The following is a 24717-nucleotide window of genomic DNA, read 5'->3' on the forward strand; positions in this document are numbered from 1 at the left end:
TTAAAGTGGATTTATTTATTATAAACATTGGAAAGGCAAAATGTCAAACACAATTGTCCTAATGTTCTGGGATTTGGGGGTGCTGGATAACATTTGGATAACAGGAATAGTACCATTGTGAAGAATGTTGGCTTCATAATAACAGTATATTTGATATTATAACAATATTGGAGGATGATCAGAAAAAAAGCATAGCATGCAAATAGAGCTCCTGCAAATATAATAACGGCTCAGCCTCACACACACACATAGCAAGCACACACAATGACATGCATGCCCAACACACACAATGACATGCATGCCCAACACACACACACCACCTGGGCGGTCCATACCCATACAGGAAGCCATGGGTGGGCCACAGAGGATACTTCGGCCTTACTGAGTTCTAGGGGTAAGGTGCAGACACACAACATGGGCTGATTCAGACTTACAGATGTGTAAGTGTGCCCCCAAGCTTCTGGCCCTGGAAGGCAGACTAAAGAACAACCTTCTTTTAATAACAGCAGAACAGCCTGAACAGGTTTGAGGATATTAGAAAATACTAAATAACGGAGTGAAAGCTAATCCCTTTATAGCCTCGAATGTGGCTTTGTTGTACAATTATAGCTTCAGCACGTGAACTTCGTAATGTCCCGTTTGTTCAAATAAAACAAATATACAAGCAGTTATATATATATATATACACATTATTTACACATTGTTTCAGTATTTGTTTTAAAGCATATGTTTTTGTGTATGGTATTGGTTCTTTTGCGTACCCATTTCACTACCCTTACTTCAACTGATTAAGATTGAGTTGTTTCACCATTTCAATCCACACAGGTATGCCCCCCAATTTTTTTTATATATATTGCGCAAAGAGAAGAAATTCCGAGCTTCATCAGTAGTTGTATAATCACATTCTCAATATAAATATTATATATAGACATACTGAGTGCGCAGACACCAAAACGTAATTTTCTTGTGAAATCTCTAGGTGTATAACTAAATAAGGTTTGCCTTTTCCCCTCATCACATTGATATCATAAAACATCCAGTATGTCCCCAGAGAGATATTTATTGGGAGAGGGTACAAGGTTTAGCCTGGTCCCAGATCTGTTACTGCTGTTCTGCCAAATCCTATCGCCTATGTGGCAGATCCTAACTTGCACTTAAGTTGAATTTTCACTTAGTCATGTATTGATGTCAATGGGAGACTGGAGTGAATCCTAGCGTTTCACTTATAGCCCTAGTAGTTGGCAAAACAGCACAAACAAATTTGGGTACAAGTATCGCAGAGGTTAGATTTGCACGGTGGTGGGCGGATCACCGTTGTTTGAGCAGCACTCTGCACATGGCGAAGCCCAGCACGGCGAACATGGTGGCTCCCACGCTCACTCTCAACCAGAAGGTGGAGCTCTTCAGGTCAGCCTGTGTCACATGTCTGAGAAGAGAGAGATACAGAGAGAGAGAGATACAGAAGAGAGAGATACAGAAGAGAGCGAGAGCGAGAGAAATAAACAGAGTGAGAGCACATAGGTCAGAGTTGGCAGAGACAACTAAGCAACAATATGTAATGCTTGTACATAACCTCTCTGCTTACACAGATCATGATACACGCTACAGTGCATTCTGAAAGTATTCAGGCCCCTTCCATTTTTCCACATTTTGTTACATTACAGCCTTATTCTAAAATATATATTTTTTTTTAAATACTCAATCTACACACAATACCCCACAATGACAAAGCAAAAACAGTTTAAAAAATAATAATTTTGCAAATATATTATAAGATTTAAAACAGAAATACCTTATTTACATAAGTATTCAGACCATTTGCTATGAGAGTTGAAATTGAGCTCAGATGCATCCTGTTTCCATTGATCATCCTTGAGTTGTTTCTACAACTTGATTGTAGAAACATTACCTGTGGTAAATTCAATTGATTGGACATGATTTGGAAAGGCACACACCTGTCTATCTAAGGTCCCAAAGTTGAAAGTGCATGACAGAGCAAAACCAAGCCACGAGGTCGAAGAAATTGTCCGTAGAGCTCCGAGACAGGATTGTGTTGAGGCACAGATCTGGGGAAGGGTACCAAAACATATCTGCAGCATGGAAGGTCCCCAAGAACACAGTGGCCTCCATCATTCTTAAATGGAAGAAGTTTGGAACCACCAAGACTCTTCCAAGAGCTGGCCGCCCAGACACACTGAGCAATCGGGGGAGGGCCTTGGTCAGGGAGGTGACCAAGAACCCGATGGTCACTGACAGAATTCCAGAGTTCCTCTGTGGAGATGGGAGAACCTCCCAGAAGGACAACCATCTCTGCAGCACTACACCCATCAGGCCTTTATGGTAGAGTGGCCTGACAGAAGCCACTCCTCAGTAAAAGATATGACAGCCCGCTTGGAGTTTTCCAAAAGGCACCTAAAGGACTCTCAAGACCATGAGAAACAAGATTCTCTGGTCTGATGAAACCAAGATTGAACTCTTTGGCCTGAACGCCAAGTGTCACGTCTGGAGGAAACCTGGCACCATCCCTACGGTGAAGCATGGTGGTGGCAGCATCATGCTGTGGGGATATTTTTCAGTTGCAGGGATTGGGAGACTAGTCAAGTTGAGGCAAAGACGAACGGAGCAAAGTACAGAGAGATCCTTGATGAAAACCTGCTCCAGAGCGCTCAGGACCTCAGACTGGGGCAAAGGTTCACCTTCCAACAGGACAACGACCCTAAGCATACAGCCAAGAAAATGCAGGAGTGGCTTCGGGACAAGTCTCTGAATGTCCTTCAGTGGCCCAGCCAGAGCCTGGACTTGAACCCGATCGAACATCTCTGGAGAGACCTGAAAATAGCTGTGCAGCGACACTCCCCATCCAACCTGACAGAGCTTGAGAGGATCTGCAGAGAAGAATGGGAGAAACTCCCCAAATACAGGTGCGCCAAGCTTGCAGCGTCATACCCAAGTATAATCTAGGCTGTAATTGCTGCCAAAGGTGCTTCAACAAAGTACTCAATAAAGGGCCTGAATATTTATGTAAATGTGATATTTCAAGTTGATATTTTTTAAACATTTGCAAAAAAAAAATATATAATAATAATAATACTGTTTTTGCTTTGTCATTATGGGGTATTGTGTGTAGATTGTTTTTTCCCCCACACATCAATTTAATACATTTTAGAACATAAAAAAAAAATGTGGAAAAAGTCAAGGGGTGTGAAATGCTTTTCGAATGCACTGTATGTAGGAGTTCACTCAAAACAGCGTGACTTTGAACCTCCGTACAGTCCTATGTACTAATCACAACTAAAGCTGCCAAAAGATGAACGTCCAACAGGATGAACAGATGAGACACTAGAAATGCGCATTATTAGACTACATATGCATTATTCATTAATGAAGAGGAACATAACGAACAAGGTTGGAATAGAACAAGATGGTAAAACAAGTGACAAATGACAGAGAGGATCAAGGAACTCAGAATCAGGGAATGTTGGGATGAGGCAAAAGAATAAGAGTGAGACGTCATGAAGATTTACAGGAAAACAAACAGTGGTTTATGACAATCTACAGCACAAAATCCACAAGAAAAACGCCCAAACTCCAAAACAGGGACAAAACAGAGGTGATGAACAGCAAATGAAGAGAAGAGGGACAAATGAAGAAGAGGATTGTTAAACAGAAGAGTGTGAAGGCAAAGACAGGTTTCTCAGAGAGAGAAAGAGAGAGAGAGAGAAAGAAAGAGAGAGAAAGAGAGAGAAAAAAGACAGAATCCACATGATTAACAAAAGGACAAAACGTTTCGGGGGCAAAATGAAACGGCAAGCGAAGAAGAAGAAGAGGAGGAATAACGTAAAGGAGGATTGTGAAACAGAAGAGTTGGAAGGTCTCTGAAAGAGTAAGGACCTGCTGAGAATGGCAGAGTAGAGCTTGGCCTTCACCGTCTGCACCAGCTCTGAGTTGATGAAGTTCTGCAGGTGGCAGAAGGTGCACCTGTTACAGGTACACATACAGCGCAGCCGAGCGTGACTAAGGAGAGAGACAGAGGTGCACCCACCCACACACATACACAGGCACAAAGACGAGAGAGTTAGAACAAAGACCGATGTCACCAGAAGGTTTGAGCTCTTTGGTCCATAGAGCTCATCTCTTATCAGGGTAAAAACCAAGTGCACCCACCCAGGAAGAGATGAGCATAATTGTCTAATTAAACAACGGGAGAGCATGACCACAAGTCTGATCCATTGTAATCTTTACCTCACACTGTTGGGGTTAGTAATCTCCAAATAGCCACTTTGGATCAATTTGGATAATTTTCAACATTGTGTCCTCATGCCACCACAGAGTTAGAGGTCTATATATTAAAACAAAATGCACTAGATTGGCCTCCTGGGTGGCGCAGTGGTCTAAGTCATTGCATCGCAGTGCTAGTTGTGCCACCAGAGACTCTGGGTTCGAGCCCAGGCTCTGTCGCAGCCGGCCACGACCGGGAGGTCCGTGGGGCGACGCACAATTGGCCTAACGTCGGGAGGGTTAGGGAGGGTTTGGCCGGCAGGGATATTTTTGTCTCATCGCGCACTAGCGACTCCTGTGGCGGGCCGGGTGCAGTGCACACTAACCAGGTCGCTAGGTGTACGGTGTTTCCTCCGACACATTGGTGCGGCTGGCTTCCGGGTTGATTGCGCGCTGTGTTAAGAAGCAGTGCAGCTTGGTTGGGTTGTGTTTCGGAGGACGCATGGCTCTCGACCTTTGCCTCTCCCGAGTCCGTAGGGGAGTTGCAGCGATGAGACAAGACAGTAACTACTAACAATTGGATACCATGAAATTGGGGAGAAAAAGGGGGTAAAAAAAAATTTAAATAAAAAAAAGGCACTAGATTAAGTATGTTGATGCTGTCCCCATTGTGTTGGCTACAGTTCTGAGAAGTACAGTTCAGATGAGTCCAGTCCACCGTGACAGAGAGGTGATCAGTGTGGACAACAGCCTGACAGAGAGATTAGTGGGAGAAGGGGCACACAAGGGCGGTAAACATACAGTAGCAGCTAATGGCAAATTGAATCTACCACATTACCTACAACGTCTAACCAAGAGTTCAGAGTCTCTATATTTCAAATGTGAAGTGGCACCAATTTGGGAAGTGAGGGATTTGGGAAGTGAGGGATGAGGTAGAATTTAACAGCTTAGGGGCAGTTTTAGGGCTTGAGGTGGGGTTTTGGGGCAATGGGTTTTACAGCATGAGATGGGGTCTTAAAATATTTTAAAGGATTTTCTTTAGGGATTGGAGAGGGTTTAAGGGCTTAAGGTAGAGCTTTAGGGTTTGAGCGAGGGATTTTAAGGCTCGACATGGGGCCTAATTCAACAGAGTGCCCCCACTACTCACGGGTGCATGGCCATGGTGGTGAGTTTGGTGTAGATGTCTTTGCAGGGTGCGTCTGCCGTGTTGCAGGTGAAGGCCTGCGGAGGGGGCATCTTGTGCTTCCTACAGAACTCCAGAGGGGTGAGGGCGTATAGCTGCTTGGTCTCCTGGAGGTCCGACTTGGCTGCGATCATCATGCACGGCGTCTTGGTGTCCATGAAGTACTGCTGCAAAAGGCAGAGGGATATTGTTATTGGACACTGTCGTATTCCATTCAGCAATATACTTTAAAGACCATGAACATTTTTAAACGCTCCAGAGAAGCACATATTGGTAATAAGATGGTAATAAGATGGTTTCCGCTTTAAAAACATTCACTTTAATTCAGTGGTAGATTAGAATAGTGTTGGGTAGCCATCTTGAAATACTAAATAGACAAACAGGGTATTGGTTGTGAACGGCACATACCTTGAAGACTCTGGCGCAGTACTCGAAGGAGTGGGGGTTGCTGGCGTCGTACACCAGACACACAATGTCACAAGCCAGGTCAGTGTCCGAGAGGACGTCAAAGTCTGAGAAGACCTCGTGGAGCTGAGGGAGAGGAAACCAAATGGAAGAAGTTAATGAACACACACAACGTTTAGGCTGAAACGCTGTGGACAAATAAACACCATCCAATCGATTAAGAGTAAGTCAAAACAGATGACTCACCAGTAGGTATTTCTCCTGACCATATACATATGCTGTGCTGATAGCATAGTAGGACATGTGCTCTTCGCTAACAGTGTTTTGACGCTGAGAGAAAAAAGGAGGGGGAAAAAAACTTCAAAACACACAAAGAGTTTACCAATACCAAGAGGAATTCCAACATTTTTTAAACAGGCAGTAGACTGAAGTATTTGGAGTGGCGTGGAGTTGTTTCAATTTAAGTCGTTCAAATGTTTCTTCCGTCCAGGGAAGTTTTCCTTGCCACCGACTTACAACTTACTCTTTGAGGGAATGATTTAATGTTGACACTGACCGTGAGGTTTCTTCCAAGGAAGGCTTGCAGGAAGCCGCTCTTGCCACTGCCGCTGTCCCCGAAGATGTTACAGCGGAACACACTGCGCTGGGTCTGCTTCTTCTGCAGGTCAATCTTCTTGTCCCTCGTCACTGTAGAACGGAGAGGACGCACACACACTGTTAAGTTTACAGCAAATGAACGTATATGATTGAATGCTTTATATGCTGCGGATGTCTTTAGTCCTGTGCAGAATGTGGTTTCAGTACGTGTAACTTCGCCCCTGCTCTCTAGATAGAGAAGTTAATACAACGCAAAGTTTTAACACACAATGTTTCCAGGTTAGCTGTAGTCTAGTGGTTACAGCTGACTTTGGTAGAAGTCATCTTCTATACTGTTAACTCAAATCACAACAAGGTTCCAGTCGAACAACGTTTACTCAACCGTATTACCACAACACATGGCTGCCATTGCACGCAGGCCAGGTTCATCGAAAACGAGAGTCCTGCGCAGGCGCACTAATAACAGAGTGATAGCACCGTAATATATACTGTCCCACATTCAGAGCCATATCTATAGGTCTCTGCTCATATCTAATCTAGTGGCCGTCTCAGTTGCCATGACAACGGGCTGTCCTCCCACCTGTGATGGCCGCTGCCTGGGACTCCTGCTCAGAGATGATGGAGTAACCAAGGTAACCCAGGTACTCCAGGCAGCGCTGGACATCCAGGTAGGTGGTCAACCTGGGCACAGGGAAACACAGAGGAGTGAATGGAAACTGTCATACACTGTAAGAAACATTGTCTTGGGGGTTCATTCAGACTTCCATAGTTTAGATAAACAAACGATACACTTTGTGCATTTAACACAGTAGTACATCTCTCGTGTTAAAACAAATCAAATTGTATTTGTCACAAACATGGTTAGCAGATGTTAATGCGAGTGTAGCGAAATGCTTGTGCTTCTAGTTCCGACCATGCAGTAATATTTAACAAGTAATCTAACCTAACAATTTCACAACAACTACCTTATACACACAAGTGTAAAGGAATGAGTAAGAATATGTACATAAAAATATAAGAATGATCGATGGCCGAACGGCATAGGCAAGATGCAGTAGATGGTATAGAGACAGTATATACATTTGAGATGAGTAATGTAGGGTATTAAACATTATATAAAGTGTGGCTAGTGATACATTTAATACATAAATTTTTTCATTATTTAAGTGGCTGGAGATGAGTCAGTATGTTGGCAGCAGCCACTCAATGTTAGTGATGGCTGTTTAACAGTCTGATGGCCTTGAGATTGAAAAACAGCTTCTGTCTCTTGGTCCCCGATTTGATGCACCTGTACTGACCTCGCCTTCTGGATGATAGCAGGGTGAACAGGCAGTGGCTCGGGTGGTTGTTGTCCTTGATGATCTTTTTGGCCTTCCTGTGGTGTAGGTGTCCTGGAGGGCAGGTAGTTTGCCCCCGGTGATGCGTTGTGCAGACCTCACTACCCTCTGGAGAGCCTTACAGTTGTGGGCGGAGCAGTTGCCGTCAGGCGGTGATACAGCCCAACAGGATGCTCTCGATTGTGCATCTGTAAAAGTTTGAGAGTGTTTTTGGTGACAAGCCAAATGTCTTCAGCCTCCTGAGGTTGAAGAGGCGCTGCTGCGCCTTCTTCACCACGCTGTTTGTGTGGGTGGACCATTTCAGTTTGTCCGTGATGTGTACGCCGAGGAACTTAAAACTTTCCACCTTCTCCACTACTGTCCCGTCGATGTGGATCGGGGGCTGCTCCCTCTGCTGTTTCCTGAAGTCCACGATCATCTCCTTTGTTTTGTTGACATTGAGTGTGAGGTTATTTTCCTGACACCACACTCCGAGGGCCCTCACCTCCTTCCTGTAGGCCGTCTCGTCGTTGTTGGTAATCAAGCCTACCACTGTAGTGTCGTGATGATTGTGTTGGAGGCGTGCATGGCCACGCAGTCATGGGTGAACAGGGAGTACAGGAGGGGGCTGAGAACGCACCCTTGTGGGGCCCCAGTGTTGAGGATCAGCAGGGTGGAGATGTTGTTACCTACCCTCACCACCTGGGGGCGGCCAGTCAGGAAGTCCAGGTCCCAGTTGCAGAGGGTGGTGCGGTCTGCACTACGCATCACCGAGGGCAAACTACCAGCCTTCCAGGACACCTACAGCACCCGATGTCACAGGAAGGCCAAAAAGATCATCAAGGACAACAACCACCCGAGCCACTGCCTGTTCACCCCGCTATCATCCAGAAGGCGAGGTCAGTACAGGTGCATCAAAGCTGGGACCGAGACTAAAAATGTCTTCTATCTCAAGGCCATCAGATTGTTAAACAGCCAACACTAACACAGAGAGGCTGCTGCCTACATAGACTTGAAATCATTGGCCACTTTAATACATGGATCACTAGTCAGTTTAATAATGCCACTTTAATAATGTTTACATATCTTGCATGACTCTCATCTCATATTTATATACTGTATTTTATACCATCTATTGCATCTTGCCTATGCCGCTCGATCATAGCTCCTCCATATATTTATATGTATTTATTCATGTTCCATTCCTTTACTTATATTTGTGTGTATTAGGTAGTTGTGGAATTGTTTGATATTGCTGCACTGTCAGAACTAGAAGCACAAGCATTTTGCTACTCTCGCAATAACATCTAACAACTATGTGTATGAGACCAATAACATTTTATTTGATTTGATTTGTGTGTCTGTCTGTCTGTCTGTGCGTGTCTTCAGGCGTGTCTGTCTGTCTGTCTGTGCGCGTCTTCAGGCGTGTCGGTCTGTGCGTGTCTTCAGGCGTGTCGGTCTGTGCGTGTCTTCAGGTGTGTCGGTCTGTGCGTGTCTTCAGGTGTGTCGGTCTGTGCGCGTCTTCAGGTGTGTCGGTCTGTGCGTGTCTTCAGGTGTGTCGGTCTGTCCGTGTCTTCAGGTGTGTCGGTCTGTCCGTGTCTTCAGGTGTGTCGGTCTGTGCGCGTCTTCAGGTGTGTCGGTCTGTGCGCGTCTTCAGGTGTGTCGGTCTGTGCGCGTCTTCAGGTGTGTCGGTCTGTGCGCGTCTTCAGGTGTGTCTGTCTGTGCGCGTCTTCAGGTGTGTCGGTCTGTGCGTGTCTTCAGGTGTGTCGGTCTGTGCGTGTCTTCAGGCGTGTCGGTCTGTGCGTGTCTTCAGGTGTGTCGGTCTGTGCGTGTCTTCAGGTGTGTCGGTCTGTGCGCGTCTTCAGGTGTGTCGGTCTGTGCGTGTCTTCAGGTGTGTCGGTCTGTCCGTGTCTTCAGGTGTGTCGGTCTGTCCGTGTCTTCAGGTGTGTCGGTCTGTGCGCGTCTTCAGGTGTGTCGGTCTGTGCGCGTCTTCAGGTGTGTCGGTCTGTGCGCGTCTTCAGGTGTGTCGGTCTGTGCGCGTCTTCAGGTGTGTCTGTCTGTGCGCGTCTTCAGGTGTGTCGGTCTGTGCGTGTCTTCAGGTGTGTCGGTCTGTGCGTGTCTTCAGGTGTGTCGGTCTATGCGTGTCTTCAGGTGTGTCGGTCTGTGCGCGTCTTCAGGTGTGTCGGTCTATGCGCGTCTTCAGGTGTGTCGGTCTGTGCGTGTCTTCAGGTGTGTCGGTCTGTGCGTGTCTTCAGGTGTGTCGGTCTGTGCGTGTCTTCAGGTGTGTCGGTCTGTGCGTGTCTTCAGGTGTGTCGGTCTGTCCGTGTCTTCAGGTGTGTCGGTCTGTGCGTGTCTTCAGCTGTGTCGGTCTGTGCGTGTCTTCAGGTGTGTCGGTCTGTGCGTGTCTTCAGGTGTGTCGGTCTGTGCGTGTCTTCAGGTGTGTCGGTCTGTGCGTGTCTTCAGGTGTGTCTGTCTGTGCGCGTCTTCAGGTGTGTCGGTCTGTGCGTGTCTTCAGGTGTGTCGGTCTGTGCGTGTCTTCAGGTGTGTCGGTCTGTGCGTGTCTTCAGGTGTGTCGGTCTGTGCGTGTCTTCAGGTGTGTCGGTCTGTACCGGTCTGTTTGTGCGTGTGGCTGTAACCTACGTCCACTGGGACAGGTAGCCCTGGTAGGTGATCCAGCCTTCGTCGTTGGTGCACACCGTGTTGTTGACGTCGGGACCCCAGGGCATGTAGGGGAACACGTCAAACAGGCCCTTCAGCTCCTCTGGGGACAGGGCACAGTCCCGGTCCTGAAAAACACACACACCTCACGGGTCATTGGCATCTAAAACATAAGGACACACACTAGCTTGACCACTCGATTTATGGTTCATTCACTGCCAGCAGGGTTTAGAAACAGTTTGACTGTTGTTAGTCTGAAATGTTGGCTCCAAATTCAAATGGTATCATTTACCACAGGAAAGGTCAATACCTTGTCATGTTTGTCGAAGACACTCTGGAGGAAGAGGTAGGCATTGTGATTCAGCTCGGTGGTGCAGTCTGGAGGTACTTTCAACCTGGAGGTACGGTAGAGGTGGGGAACACACACACACACACACACACACACACGTCAGATGGAGAATACTGCAGAGATTACGAGATAAATAAGGACACAGATTCAATTATAGCGTCCTCAATGGAAGCTCTGCAGGGGGGAAAGAGAGAGACTTGTGGGTAACTGAGGTCAGAGCCAGAAGGGGGATGGATGTTAATCCTGACTGTACTGGGGATTTAGTGACCCATCTCAATCTGAAAGAAGGGAGACAGACATATTTTGTTGTACTGGGTCAAGCCAAACTAATAGGTAGGGCTGGTAATTGCCAGGGACCTCATGATACAATATTATCACTATACTTAGGTGCCGATACGATATGTATTGCGATTTGACACTGTGTTTTTATTGCGATTCAATTTTCCAAACATACTGCTCACCATATGTCTGCTGCAGAAGGACAAGAAAAAACGTCTTTTGATCAGTCATTGAAATAAAAGTGCTGAAAACAAGTTGGCTCCCTATTTAAAAACAAGATGGAGAACAAGCTATGAATGAAAAATACTGGAGTTTTGGTGCAGGTACAGCCAACAAACTCAAAAATAATATTTTGCAATATTGTCAAAACGACACAGCATTTCATCAATAACAAAATCCCGATATGAAACTGTATTGACCCCCCCCCCCCCCATCACTACTAAAAGGGGACATAGTTAGTTGGTATGGGTGTAGAAACAGACAGCACACCCTGGAGGAACAGGTTGTAATGGACGTGTAGAAACAGGCAGCACACCCTGGAGGAACACGTTGTAGTGGGACGTGCAGAAACAGGCAGCACACTCACGTGAGTGGGAACAGGTAGTCCTGGTGGAGTTCCAGGTCGTCGTCGTAGCCGAACCTCCTGAGGACCGTCCAGGTGGTCTCATGTCTCCCCCTCTGGATGAAGAGGGTGTGGAGGAACAGGAACCCTGAGGACCACCACCATGATACAGGTCAACTACAGTGTGTGTGGACATTATTCAAACATACCCCAACATGCTCAAACATGGTGCTTCAGAAAGGTGTGACTAGTTTGATAAGAAATGCAGGACTGAGATGGCAAAGAAACAGAAAAGGACACACATTTGGATCAACAGGAAGTTCATTGTCTTCGCTCCCTCCCTTTGTCAATAGATCATACCTTTGAGTGTGAGGCCGATGTCACACACACCGTCGATCACGTTCTTCCTCACAACGTTCTTCACGTCCTCCAGGGCCTGGGATGCCAGTGGGGCATTGAAGCATGTCCTCTGCACACACACACACACACACAAATCACCAAAGCGGACAAGGAAAACACTGAAATAACTATTCGAACCCTTCACCTGAAAGAAAAAGGGCTAGTGAACTTGTTAGTCCTGTAAAAACGTGCGCTGTGCTGCTGTAGGAGTCAAGAGTCAGAGTTGAAAACTCACCTGGAAGAAGTTGAGCTCATTATCATTGAGAATCCCATCGTTGTCCAGGTCGGATATCTTGAAGATGCGAGTCAGCGCTTTGATGCAAGCGGGCTTCATCTGGGAATCAAGTCCAATCAACAGTCTAATGACACAGGTGGCCTCAAAGTAAACGTGAGACTTTATGAACAATTCTTATTTCTGTAACATTCTGTCGACAGGGCTTCTTCACTCTTTACCCGTTTCTCCTCTGGACAGTATAACGGGCCAGTGGGGTGCAGGACAGCCTTTTGGGCGTAGTAAAACAACTCAGATATGTTCTTCAGGTTCTTTGCTGAACACTAAAAAAAAGAATAATATGGAAATACAGAAAGAGCATACAAAATATGAATTTTCATAATAATATATATATTTACCAACATATCAAAAACTATGCAGTTCCTGTGCAGAACTAAAATACCTAAAAATATATATCTCAGTGCAGAAAGCACTTAGAGCTGGAATCCTTAAAATGGTGAAACAGCCACGTCCATTCGGGATATTACAACATCAAAGAAGTTACTGCAAACAACGAACGCTGCAAGCTGCTCGGCGCAGCTCACCTCCGTTTTGTCCACAAAAACAAAAACAATGCCGCTGTTCCCCCTAATGCGGATTCCGTCTTTAAGCTGTGCACGGTAAACTCCCTCCCTCTCGCTCGCTTTCCACTAGATGGGTCAGGAAAGTGAGAGTTGTTTACAGTAGAGTATAGTAGTGTTCAAGATCCGTCTCCATAGTGACCTGGCTGGCTGGGGCCTGGGAGGATCTACCAGCCGGGATTGGTCTGAGGGATAAGCCAATACTAATTAGACAGTCTGTGAAACATGGAGGAGTTAGCAGCCAAGCTGAACCGTGGACATGGCTCTATGGCTAGCTGGGTGGAGGAGAGCCATGGGGGTCAAACTCCAGGCTTGATTGGATCAGTTTGATTGTCAAGTCTGTTTCCTTGAATTGACAATGAAACGTATCCCTAGTACACCTCTTGGACATGGAGCGCTGTCCATTAGGCCTAATGGATTTTCCTCGAAAGAGGCATGTATACTCACATACCGACTCGAGCAAGCTATAGAAAATCCCTTAGCAATAGCTCCATTAAGAGTCTAGACTGAAACCAATACCAAACTGACCCCGTGCATCACGCTAAGCACATGATTGAACCATGGAATTCCCCTCATGAGACAAATAGCACGAAGAGTGTCTGGGTGAAGGTCATGCTCATAAATAAATGTCCAACATAGGCTATAGAAAATAAGTGCATATACAGTAAACAAGCACAACATATAGTCTTAGACTATATACACTTTGTATGGACTCACTGTCACCCTGCATGATGATAGGAAAAAAGCTACAGAGATAGAGCATGTCATCTGGGACCAGCTTTAAACCCTACAGATTTAGATTGACAACATGTGCCATTTGTAAGCTCTTACAGCAGCACACTAAAAGCTGTAGATGGACTGCTATAATATAATCACCACCCCCGCTATACATCTTTAATAGATAGTGGAACTGTTCAAGCTAGTTCATTAGCAGGACAACAGACTCTTTATTGCTCAGCTATTGTAGGTGTGAAAGTCACACCTTTCCAGTGCTCATCACCCCACCACAAACTCCACCCTTAACACACTTACCATTCAAAAACGAGCTGTTCATCATCATCATCACCAAAAAATAATAATAATTACGACCAAAGAGAACAGACAAAATGTACATAATTATCATCAAGCCAGCTTCTTTCTATGGTGCTACCCATTCCAGGGTTAGGACCATAACCACAAGAGGACTTAAAAATTAGCAGTCAATGTGTTTTTGCAGAGCATACAGCAATGCCGACAACCATCCGTGGAGATCAGTGGACAAAGGCCTGGACAACGGGCAGCACCGAAAAAACGCATGGTTGCCAAGAAAGAGGTTAGTTTTGCTAGATTTTTGGAATGTGTACGCAGCATTTGTGTGTTGGAGTCACGGTACCAATCTGCCGATCTGATACACATGGATCAGATTCAAACTTTGAAGACCGAGATCGAGTCGTCGAAGGCAGACCAGCAGAAAGATAACCATTCTCTGAGGGCAGAGATACGCACAACAGGTGATGCATTGGTCCAGAGCAAGGCGGCATTGGCAGAGAGTCAGGCGGAGAATGACGCGTTGAAGAGGGCAAGGAACGAGATGGAGTCACAATCCATGCCAGGCACACCTGTGAGCTCTAGAACTCCACCTTCGACAGGCAGTCAATATACCTGGCAGGTTCATCAGGTCATCGGTTCACCCTGACATTTCCATTCCTCTTTTGACAACAGAATTTGACTAACTGCTCACCCCGGCACAGCAAGGGCCATCTGGACCATTATGTTGTTCTGCTATAGCCAAATCAACAAATGAAGGTAAACGAATTGTTGCTTACTGGAAAATACTCTTTCAAACACACATGGTAATGTTATACAGCACCATTATGGCTATTAGCAGGTAGCTGGACAATAGACTTGCCTAGGAGGGTAGGGGGAGAATTCTATCGTCAAATGTATTTCTTAGTTAGGTTGGCTGTATCACAACCGCCCATGATTGGTTACAACTTGAGTTTAATCTACCAAAAAAGACAAAACAAATAATATAACAAAAAGTATTATTATTATTATGCATCACATCCAACCGTGATTGGGAGTCCAATTGCGCACAATTGGCCCAGCGTTTCTCTCCCTCTAAAAACAGAAATAAATGTTTTGGCCTTTACAAATATTATTTTGTCCTTTATTCAGATTACAATCGCTCACTTTCGTGACTCACTCATTCATGGCTTTGGATCAAAATAAATAAGTACCAACACTCTTTCTGATAGTCTTTAAAAAATAAATGTTTTGGTTATCCTGATTTGGACACCATGTACAGTATTATAATAGCCCATAATGGGCTATTAGCAGGACAATATACCTTTACCAACACCTCTCTGTGTTGGTGGAGCAGCTGTCTAAGACACCGCATCGCAGCGCAAAATGCGTTGCAGGTTCGATACCCGTACCGGGAGACCCATGAGGCGGCTTTTGGTTTTAATTTACAATCCTCTATATAAAATTATTAGCGGAGAGTCACGTCATATTTTTCAATATACTGTAGGTCTACCGTAGGCAACATGAGTCTCACTAGTGTTGAGTAATGTGCTGTTGAAAGTGGTGTAGGTCTTATTTATTTAAAGAGCATATTGAAATTAGAAGCAATAGGATTTGAAGCAATAGCCTACAACTATTTTAGCACCGTTTCGCGCTGCTCTGAGACAGGCATGGGGACTGGTCTTGATAAATCAATGAGATTTTTATTTTCACTGAATCTCTGTTTGGGTATTGGTTAGACTAGAATTACACAATTAGGGTATAGAAATGTTATGCTCTTAGTGTAAGCTTTATTTAACTAGGCAAGTCAGTTAAAAACAAATTCTTATTTACAAGAACAGCCTACTCCTTCCTCCCCGTCTGGGAATTGAACCCCGGTCTCCCACGTGCCCGCACGACACAGGGATTCTTTAGCTAAATAGCCCAGTAATGTAGCCTACTCCCGACAGTCACGTTGTACAGCGCAATATTTTCCATTCCATCTTAAAACCCAGAGGGTTTTTCGTTTTTTGGAATAGAAACACCATAACGTTAATCAAATTAATTAAGATCAGTCCCATATACTATGTTCTTACAAAAACAGATATGAAATTCTCTAATACAGCCACTATTGAAGGCTATCAAATGCTTTTCAAAGACGCCCTCTGGTGATCAAACTAGCACTAACTAGCATTAATGGTGACAGTGGTTGACACTTAAATAACATGCCATAGAATTCTGCGGCACCATGCAAGCTGTGCAGCAATACGCTGCTACTTTTAAAAGGACGAACCACTGTAGGTCAGTGGCTTTTACCCAGCAGCCTCTATGCAATATCTGGCGATGCATCACTACTCTGGGTAGTGACGTCACAGTGCTACAACACAGTGGGTGACTCAGTACAGAAGCCCTCTGGCAGTCTCACCTCTACACATGTCTCTATCTCAGCGTACTGGTTCATGACGGGCAGGATGGTCTCCATGCTGCTGTGTTCCACCAGGTCAGACTTGTTCCCGACCAGGATGACAGGAACCCTATAGGGGGAGGGTTGTAAATGGTTGATTAGATTGCTTATAAATATAGTTATTTACTAGGGCTTAAAGCTGTACATTCAGGGCTGTTTTCCCAATCCAGACATCAAATCATGCAATTGTAGTGTGTGATAGTTTTGCATTCTGGTGAAGTCTCCCTCGGAAAATAGATACTTTTGATCTCAATTGCACTTCCTAGAAATAATATGATCAAGTGGTGGGTCTGCATGCATGAAGCTAGGCTCATCATGACTTGCACTTCTAGACTGCTGTTCTACTGAGAAAATGTGTACATTTACTGAAATGACTCGTTGTGAAAAGCGTGGACTTGTGTCTATGACTCGTGCCCATCTCCTCTTTCAAAACTTTAGGAAAACAGCCATGCATATATCATGTATTTAGGAGAAACCGCATTCATGTAACTTCATGTAGAGTGCCTTTTACAGTGACCCAGTTGGGTAAACCCTGGTAGTGGTTGAGTGTTGCAACACACATACCCCATTGGATACCACTACTACACTGCAACCCCCATACTCTTCATGTCATAGGTCATTAAGACGATAGCGTCACCATTGCAAAGCTCATGCAGCAACTGGGCTACATACAAACCACCCATAAGAACCACAACTAAACCTAGACTGTATCCCCTACCTGCTGTCCTTATCTGTATTTTCATTTATAAGTGGAATCCAATGGCTGGTCACCTAAAGGAAAACAAGATGGTAAAGATACATTACAAAAAGCAAACATGAGTGTGAACTGGCTGATATCATAACATAATGTGCATACAGTACTTCAAGTACTACGGCTAAACTCACCTTCTCAATGGACTTCTTGTTGTTGACGGCGTACACTATGCAAATCACATTGGCCTGTAAAGGGAGCGACAACCATTACAATCTGGACTCGGCAGTACTCTCAAATCTCTACACACATCTTTCTACAATACTGGACATTGACTCTAATATTACCTTTGATATCTCTGAAGACAACTGCTCATCTGTTTGTTCCGCCTCTGTGCGAGTTAAAACACGCAGTTCGTGAACAACAGGACAGTATTAGTGTAGTAGTTCGGTGTACATGGCTTGAATGTACAGTAACATGCTTACCCATGGTTTGCATAGTGCAACAGAGATAAGGTACACATTATATAGCTACACTGTTAGTTACAGTTACAGTACCCGAGTAGTCTACTATGTGTGTAGGAACTCTCTCTGGGGTGACGTCTGCCGGTATGGTGATCTCTTCAGCCCGGTAGGGCACCTGTTACAAGGAACCAACCAAGGATGACCATCATAAAAAGACACCAATGGGATACTCAAAACGTACATTCTACATAGGTAATGCATGTATAACTGTTTATTAGTACGACTGCTGATCATCAAGACGTGCATCTCCCACGGGGAGTTATCCGTCTACCCGATACAACTCAAAGCACTCTGAGAAAGGTGCTTCATAGGCTGAATAGACATGAATAAATCTCTTTAATAAACACAGAGGTTACAGGAAGCTTCTTTACGTACCACCTGTGGGAACTCCTCGCTGACCAGGGACATGATCAGGGAAGTCTTCCCCACCTTGGCTGTCGGGGGAAAAAAGACAAGGAGGAAGTCATATAGGCTGTGTGTCCCACCTGGCAATGCCTCTTTTCAATTCTAGAATTGGCAGAGGGAGAGGCAATTTGCTCATCCTCACTTCATATTGCATTATTATCATATTTATGTAAAGTAAATGTTTTAGAGCTGCAGCCTGTCATGCATTGTTTCTCTGCACACTTCAAACAGCATAGATAGCATGAAGAGATAGGCTTGCCTTGTACAAATTGGCAGTCTGTGCTTCACACACACACACAAGGTGAGATAGAATATTTGTCTCCTACACCAACTTGCCTCACAAATCTAAGATATGAGCATTGGCTCTAAATCCATTCGTGGCCAGAGAGAGCTACTTGACAGCTTACTAAATCACAATAGGGCTTTGCTTTAGAAGGGAAGGGAATTGAAATTAGCAAATGTGAAAGATAGAGCCCTGGGTCCCTGTATAAACAATTAGAGTGCATTTGGAAAGTATTCAGACCCCTTGACTTTGTCCACATTTTGTTACGTTACAATTGATTAAATCGTTTTTCCCCCTCATCAATCTACACATAATACCCCATAATGACAAAGCAAAAACAGGCTTTTAGAAAAGTTTGCAAATGTATTAAAAATAAACAGAAATATCACATTTGCATACAGTTGAAGTCGGAAGTTTACATACACTTAGGTTGGAGTCATTAAAACCTGTTTATCAACCACTCCACAAATTTCTTGTTAACGAACTATAGTTTTGGCAAGTTGGTTAGGACATCTACTTTGTGCATGACACAAGTAATTTTACCAGCAATTGTTTACAGAGATTATTTCACTGTATCACAATTCCAGTGGGTCAGAAGTTTACATACACTAAGTTGACTGTGCCTTCAAACAGCTTGAAAAATTCCAGAAAATGTTGTCATGGCTTTAGAAGCTTCTGATAGACTAATTGACATCATTTGAGTCAATTGGAGGTCTATCTGTGGATGTATTTCAAGGCCTACCTTCAAACTCAGTGCCTCTGATTGACATCATGGGAAAATCTAAAGAAATCAGCCAAGACCTCAGAAAAAAAATGGTATACCTCCAGTCTGGTTCATCCTTGGGAGCAATTTCCAAACACCTGAAGGTACCACATTCATCTGTACAAACAGTAGTACGCAAGTATAAACACCATGGGACCACACAGCCGTCTTACCGCTCAGAGAGGAGATGTGTTCTGTCTCCTAGAGATGAACATACTTTGGTGCGAAAAGTGCAAATCAATCCCAGAACAACAGCAAAGGACCTTGTGAAGATGCTGGAGGAAACAGATACAAAAGCATCTATATCCACAGTAAAACGAGTCCTATATTGACATAACCTGAAAGGCCGCTCAGCAAGGAAGAAGCCACTGCTCCAAAACTGCCATTAAAAAGCCAGACTACGTTTTGCAACTGCGCATGGGGACAAAGATTGTACTTTTTGGAGAAAAGTCCTCTGATCTGATGAAAACAAAAATAGAACTGTTTTGCCATAATGACCATCGTTAGGTTTGGAGGAAAAAGGGGGAGGCTTGCAAGCCGAAGAACACTATCCCAACCGTGAAGCACGGGGATGGCAGCATCATGTTGTGGGGGTGCTTTAATGCAGGAGGGACTGGTGCACTTTACAAACTAGATGGCATTATGAGGTAGGAAAATTATGTGGCTATATTGAAGTAACATCTCAAGACATCGGTCAGGAAGTTAAAGCTTGGTCGCAAATGGGTCTTCCAAATGGACAATGACCCCAAACATACTTCCAAAGTTGTGGAAAAATGGCTTAAGGACCACAAAGTCAAGGTATTGGAGTGGCCATCACAAAGCCCTGACCTCAATCGCATAGAAAATTTGTGGGAAGAACTGAAAAAGCGTGTGCGTGCAAGGAGGCCTACAAACCTGACTCAGTTACACCAGCTCTGTCAGGAGGAATGGGCCAAAATTCACCCAACTTATTGTTGGAAGCTTGTGGAAGGCTACACAAAACGTTTGACCCAAGTTAAACAATTTAAAAAGGCAATGCTACCAAATACTAATTGAGTGTATGTAAACTTCTGACTCACTTGGAATGTGATGAAAGAAATAAAAGCTGTAATAAATCATTCTCTACCATTATTCTGACATTTCACATTCTTTAAATAAAGTGGTGATCCTAACTGACCTAAGACTGGGAATGTTTTGATCAAATGTCAGGAATTGTGAAAAACTGAGTTTAAATGTATTTGGCTAAAGTGTATGTAAACCTCCGACTTAATCTGTTAGAATTCAGGCCCTTCACTCAGTACTTTGGTGAAGCAGCTTTGGCAGCGATTAGAGCCTCGAGTCTTCTTGGGTATGACGCTACAAGCTTGGCACACCTGTATTTGGGGAGTTTCTCCCATTCTTCTATGCAGACCCTATCAAGTCCTGTCAGGTTGGATGGGGAGCGCTGCTGCACAGCTATTTTCAGGTCTCTCCAGAGATGTTTGATCAGGTTCAAGTCCGGGCTCTGGCTGGGCCAATCAAGGACATTCAGAGACTTGTTCCGAATCCACTCCTGCGTTGTCTCGGCTGTGTGCTTAGGGTCGTTGTCCTGTTGGAAGGTAAACCTTCGCCCCAGTCTGAGTTCCTGAGTGCGTTAGAGCAGGTTTTCATGAAGGATCTCCCTTGTACTTTGCACTGTTTATCTTTGCCTCGATCCTGACTAGTCTCCCAGTCCCTGCCGCTGAAAAACACCACCACAGCATGATGCTTCCACCACCATGCTTCAACCGTAGGGATGATGCCAGGTTTCCTCCAGACGTGACGCTTGGCATTCAGGCCAAAGCGTTCAATCCTGGTTTCATCAGACCAGAGAATCTTGTTTCTCATGGTCTGAGTGTTTAGGTGCCTTTTGGCAAACTCCAAGCGGGCTGTCATGTGCCTTTTACTGAGGAATGGCTTCCGTCTGGCCACTCTACCATATAGGCCTAATTGGTGGAGTGCTGCAGAGATGGAAAACCTTCCAGAAGGATAACCATCTCCACAGAGGAACTCTGGAGCTCTGTCAGAGTGACCATCGGGCTCTTGGTCACCTCCCTAACCAAGGCCCTTCTCCCCCAATTGATCAGCTTGGCCGGGTGGCGAGCTCTAGGAAGAGTCTTGGTGGCCACTGTGTTCTTGGGGACCTTCCATGCTGCAGAAATGTTTTGGTACTCTTCCCCAGATCTGTGCCTCAACACAATCATGTCTCAGAGCTCTAGGGATAATTCCTTTGACCTCATGGCTTGGTTTTTGCTCTGACATGCACTGTCAACTGTGGTGTAGACAGGTGTGTACCTTTCCAAATCATGTCCTATCAATTGAATTTAAACACAGGCAGACTCCAATCAAGTTGTAGAAACATCTGAACATCTCCATTCCATAATCAATGGAAACAGGTTGCACCTGAGCTCAATTTCATAGCAAAGGGTCTGAATACTTATGTAAATAAGGTGTTTTTTATTTTTAATAAATTTGCAAACATTTCTAAAAACCTGTTTTCGTTTTGCCATTATAGGGTATTGTGTGGAGATTGCTGAGGATTTTATTTTTTTTATTTAATCCATTTTACAATAAAGCTGTAACCTAACAAAAAGTGGAAAAGGTCAAGGGGTCTTAATACTTTCCGAAGGCACTGTATAAGAAACCCTGTTATTAGAGAGAATCATACACATTGCCAAAAGTATGTGGACACCTGCTTGTCGAACATCTCATTCCAAAATCATGTGCATTAATACGGAATTGCTCCCCCCACTGCTGCTATAACGGCCTCCAATCTTTTGGGAAGGCTTTCCACTATATGTTGGAACATTGCTGCGGGGACTTGCTTCCATTTAGCCACAAGAGCATTCGTGTTCGATGCGGTTGAGGTCAGGGATCTGCGCAAGCCAGTCAAGTTCTTCCACAACGATCTCGACAAACCATTTCTGTATGGGCCTCGCTTTGTGCACAGGGGCATTGTCATGCTGAAAAAGGAAAGGGCCTTCCCCAAACTGTTGCCACAAAGTTGGAAGGGAATCATGCTCAGATCAAAGATTTTGCAAAAGTAAAGTTTTGAAAAAAGTATTTGTTATTCAAATTAAAAGCCCAATGAATACTCGCCTTTGTTTAATGATTTAACTCCCACCGCTTGTGGGACATTTATTTTGAAGGCACGTATAAATAACTGCAAGAGGACAGACAGTGACTGACAGGCTGACACACTTCAGTTACAAATAGTAGCTAGCTAGAAATAGCGCAAACATTGTTTTTCAAAAAGGAAAGGAAAGTAGACAATGAATGTAGAGTGTTTTTTGGTCTATTCCACATCAGATGTACATTTAAGGGAAAATTACTCCTGACCCGCCAAGTAGAAGCCAACAATCTCACCCACTTTCCAACACTACTAGTCTGTTCCCTATCAGATGACCAGCGGGAGAAGTAACGTTATACATCGCTGCTGCGTGAATTGAACAGTGAGTTCTTGTCGTTTTGAGGATTTCAAAATGTTGGAAAATGACATGCTGTTGGTTTCCTCTCCTTTCACCTTCAATGCGGATAACGCTCCCACTGACCTGCAACTTGAGCTTATCGATCTTCAGTCTGATGCAGTGATTGGAGAACTATTCAGAACAATGTCACTGACGAGGTTCTATGCATCTCTCGATGAACAAAACCTTCCAAAGATTAGGAGTCATGCTCAGAAGATGTTTGTACTGTTTGGGTCAACCTATGTATGTGAAGAGACATTTTCAGTGATGAAATATAACAAGTCAAGGCACAGATCATCTCTTACTGACTCTCAGCAATCCTGCGCATAGCGACGTCAGAAACTATACCTGACTTCACTGCTCTAGTCAATGCCCATCAGAGACTTCACTCCTCACACTGATTGAGTAGTTTAAATGTAATGTTGAGCTCTCACTTTCTTGTGTTTTTGTGCATACACGTTATCAAGAGTTCTGTCCGTGGTGCTGAATGCACAGTGTACTTTTCCCTCCGTGTAGTTCATTGCATGTTTAATAATGGAAATACCTACCAAAAGGAGAACATGAATGTGGTTTATTTCTGTGCATGTTAAAAAAGTTAAATAATTAGCATATCTGGACGTGATTTACAGTAGATATATCTGTCAACACAGTCATATACATGATGTATAATCCTGTAATATGATTCTGGCACGCGATGGCAAAAATATATTCTAATGTTGCCCTCCATGGAAAATAATTGCCCAGGACTGGTCTAGAATGTAATTTTATGCTGTCACGTTAAGATTTCCCTTCACTGGAACTAAGGGGCCTAGCCCAAACTATAAAAACTGCCCCAGACCATTATTCCTCCCCCACCAAACTTTACAGTTGGCACTACCCAGATTTGACTGTCAGACTGTCAGATGGTGATTTAACACTCCAGAGAACGCGTTTCCACTGCTTCATAGCCAATGGCGGCGAGCTTTACACCAGTCCAGTCGATGCTTGGTATTGCACATGGTGATCTTAGGCTTGTGTGCGTGCGGCTGCTCGGCCATGGAAACCCATTTCATGAAGCTCCCGATGAACAGTTCTTGTGCTGACGTTGCTTGCAGAGGCAGTTTGGAACACGGTAGTGAGTGTTGCAACTGAGGACAGACTATTTGTACGCGCTTCAGCCCTCGGCGGTCACGTGCTGAGAGCTTGTGTAGCCTACCACTTTGCGGCTGAGCCGTTGTTGCTCCTAGACATTTCCACTTCCAATAACAGCACTTACAGTTGACCAGGGCAGCAATTTTACAAACTGACTTGTTGGAAAGATGGCATCCTATGACGGTGCCACGTTGACAGTCACTGAGCTCTTCAGAATAGGCCATTCTACTGCCAATGTTTGTCTATGGAGATTGTATGGCTGTGTGCTTGATTTTATTCACCCGTCAGCAAAGGGTGTGGCTGAAATAGCCAAATCCACTAATTTGAAGGGGTGTCCACATACTCTTGGCCATGTAGCGTATATTTAAAGTGGACAGGTGCTGCCTAGGTGAGTCAGTGAATATTTTGAACACATTAACTAAAGCTGACATTTAGCTAGAGCAAATAGCTTAGATAGCAAAGGCAATCCATGCATTCATATGACAAACATGTCATGTCGACAGGCAGTTAGTCAACATCAAGTTCAGATGGTAAATAGCCAATGTCACTTGGATCTAAAGCTAGCTAGATAACTATGTTATGACACTACTAGCTGAGTAGTGTAGTTAACATCATGGTGTGTGTGTGGTAGTGTAACGTTAGCTATAAAACTGGATGAACCTAGTGGAACACAGCTAGCTAGAAAACGTTATTCTTTCGAGTCCTTTCATCAGCATCACGCGCTCCTCTAGCTGGCTGTCATGCATGCAGGTTCGGGCTCGACAGTAAAACAGAACTACGGAGTAGACCAAAACAAATCCACTTACGCTCTCCCACCAGTAATATTCTGACGTCCTTCCGCATCTTCACCACTGTTGAAGACCAACTCTGCAAATTCGTTCATGAAATCATTTATGCTCTAGTGTGGTTGAATACAGCCAGCCAGCGTTCAGCTATCTGGCCTGGCTTACGTTTGCATTTTCCCAGTTGAGCTTCACCAACATAAACCTAACTGACACCGCGCTGCGTTCGTAGTAAATGCCCTGCACGGAATGATATTACCGAACGGCTCCTTTGAAATAATTAACCGCTCAGACATAAATCTTAGATGATACTGTCGATATTATTAGTCATTCGTCTGCACACAAACTTGAATGTTACGACCGCACAAGCTAGCCTGAACCTAAATTTACGACCCGCCTCCAACGAGG

The 24717-nt window shown here is 44.5% G+C and overlaps 1 protein-coding gene across 2 annotated transcripts; it reads right to left on the minus strand.

Moving 5' to 3' along the window:
* On the minus strand, positions 1–24694 carry LOC129839818 (mitochondrial Rho GTPase 1-A-like). 2 transcript variants are annotated; one of them, XM_055907475.1, is made up of 20 exons: positions 24334–24694; positions 17857–17915; positions 17515–17596; positions 17305–17348; positions 17152–17205; positions 16985–17037; positions 16228–16336; positions 12420–12521; positions 12202–12300; positions 11928–12036; positions 11592–11715; positions 10688–10772; positions 10360–10505; positions 6984–7084; positions 6363–6493; positions 6053–6136; positions 5810–5932; positions 5366–5568; positions 3892–4014; positions 1–1426 (listed from the first exon to the last, which is right to left on the minus strand). In XM_055907475.1, exons 1-20 carry the CDS (start codon positions 24368–24370, stop codon positions 1309–1311), a joined length of 1986 nt encoding a protein of 661 aa, XP_055763450.1. In that variant the 5' UTR covers positions 24371–24694; the 3' UTR covers positions 1–1308. The 2 variants fall into 2 exon arrangements, with proteins under 2 accessions (XP_055763450.1, XP_055763451.1); XM_055907476.1 differs by lacking the exon at positions 3892–4014.
* Between the last annotated feature and the right edge of the window lie 23 nt (positions 24695–24717).

The sequence above is a fragment of the Salvelinus fontinalis genome, chromosome 40 (assembly GCF_029448725.1).
Source record: "Salvelinus fontinalis isolate EN_2023a chromosome 40, ASM2944872v1, whole genome shotgun sequence".
NCBI lineage: Eukaryota > Metazoa > Chordata > Actinopteri > Salmoniformes > Salmonidae > Salvelinus > Salvelinus fontinalis.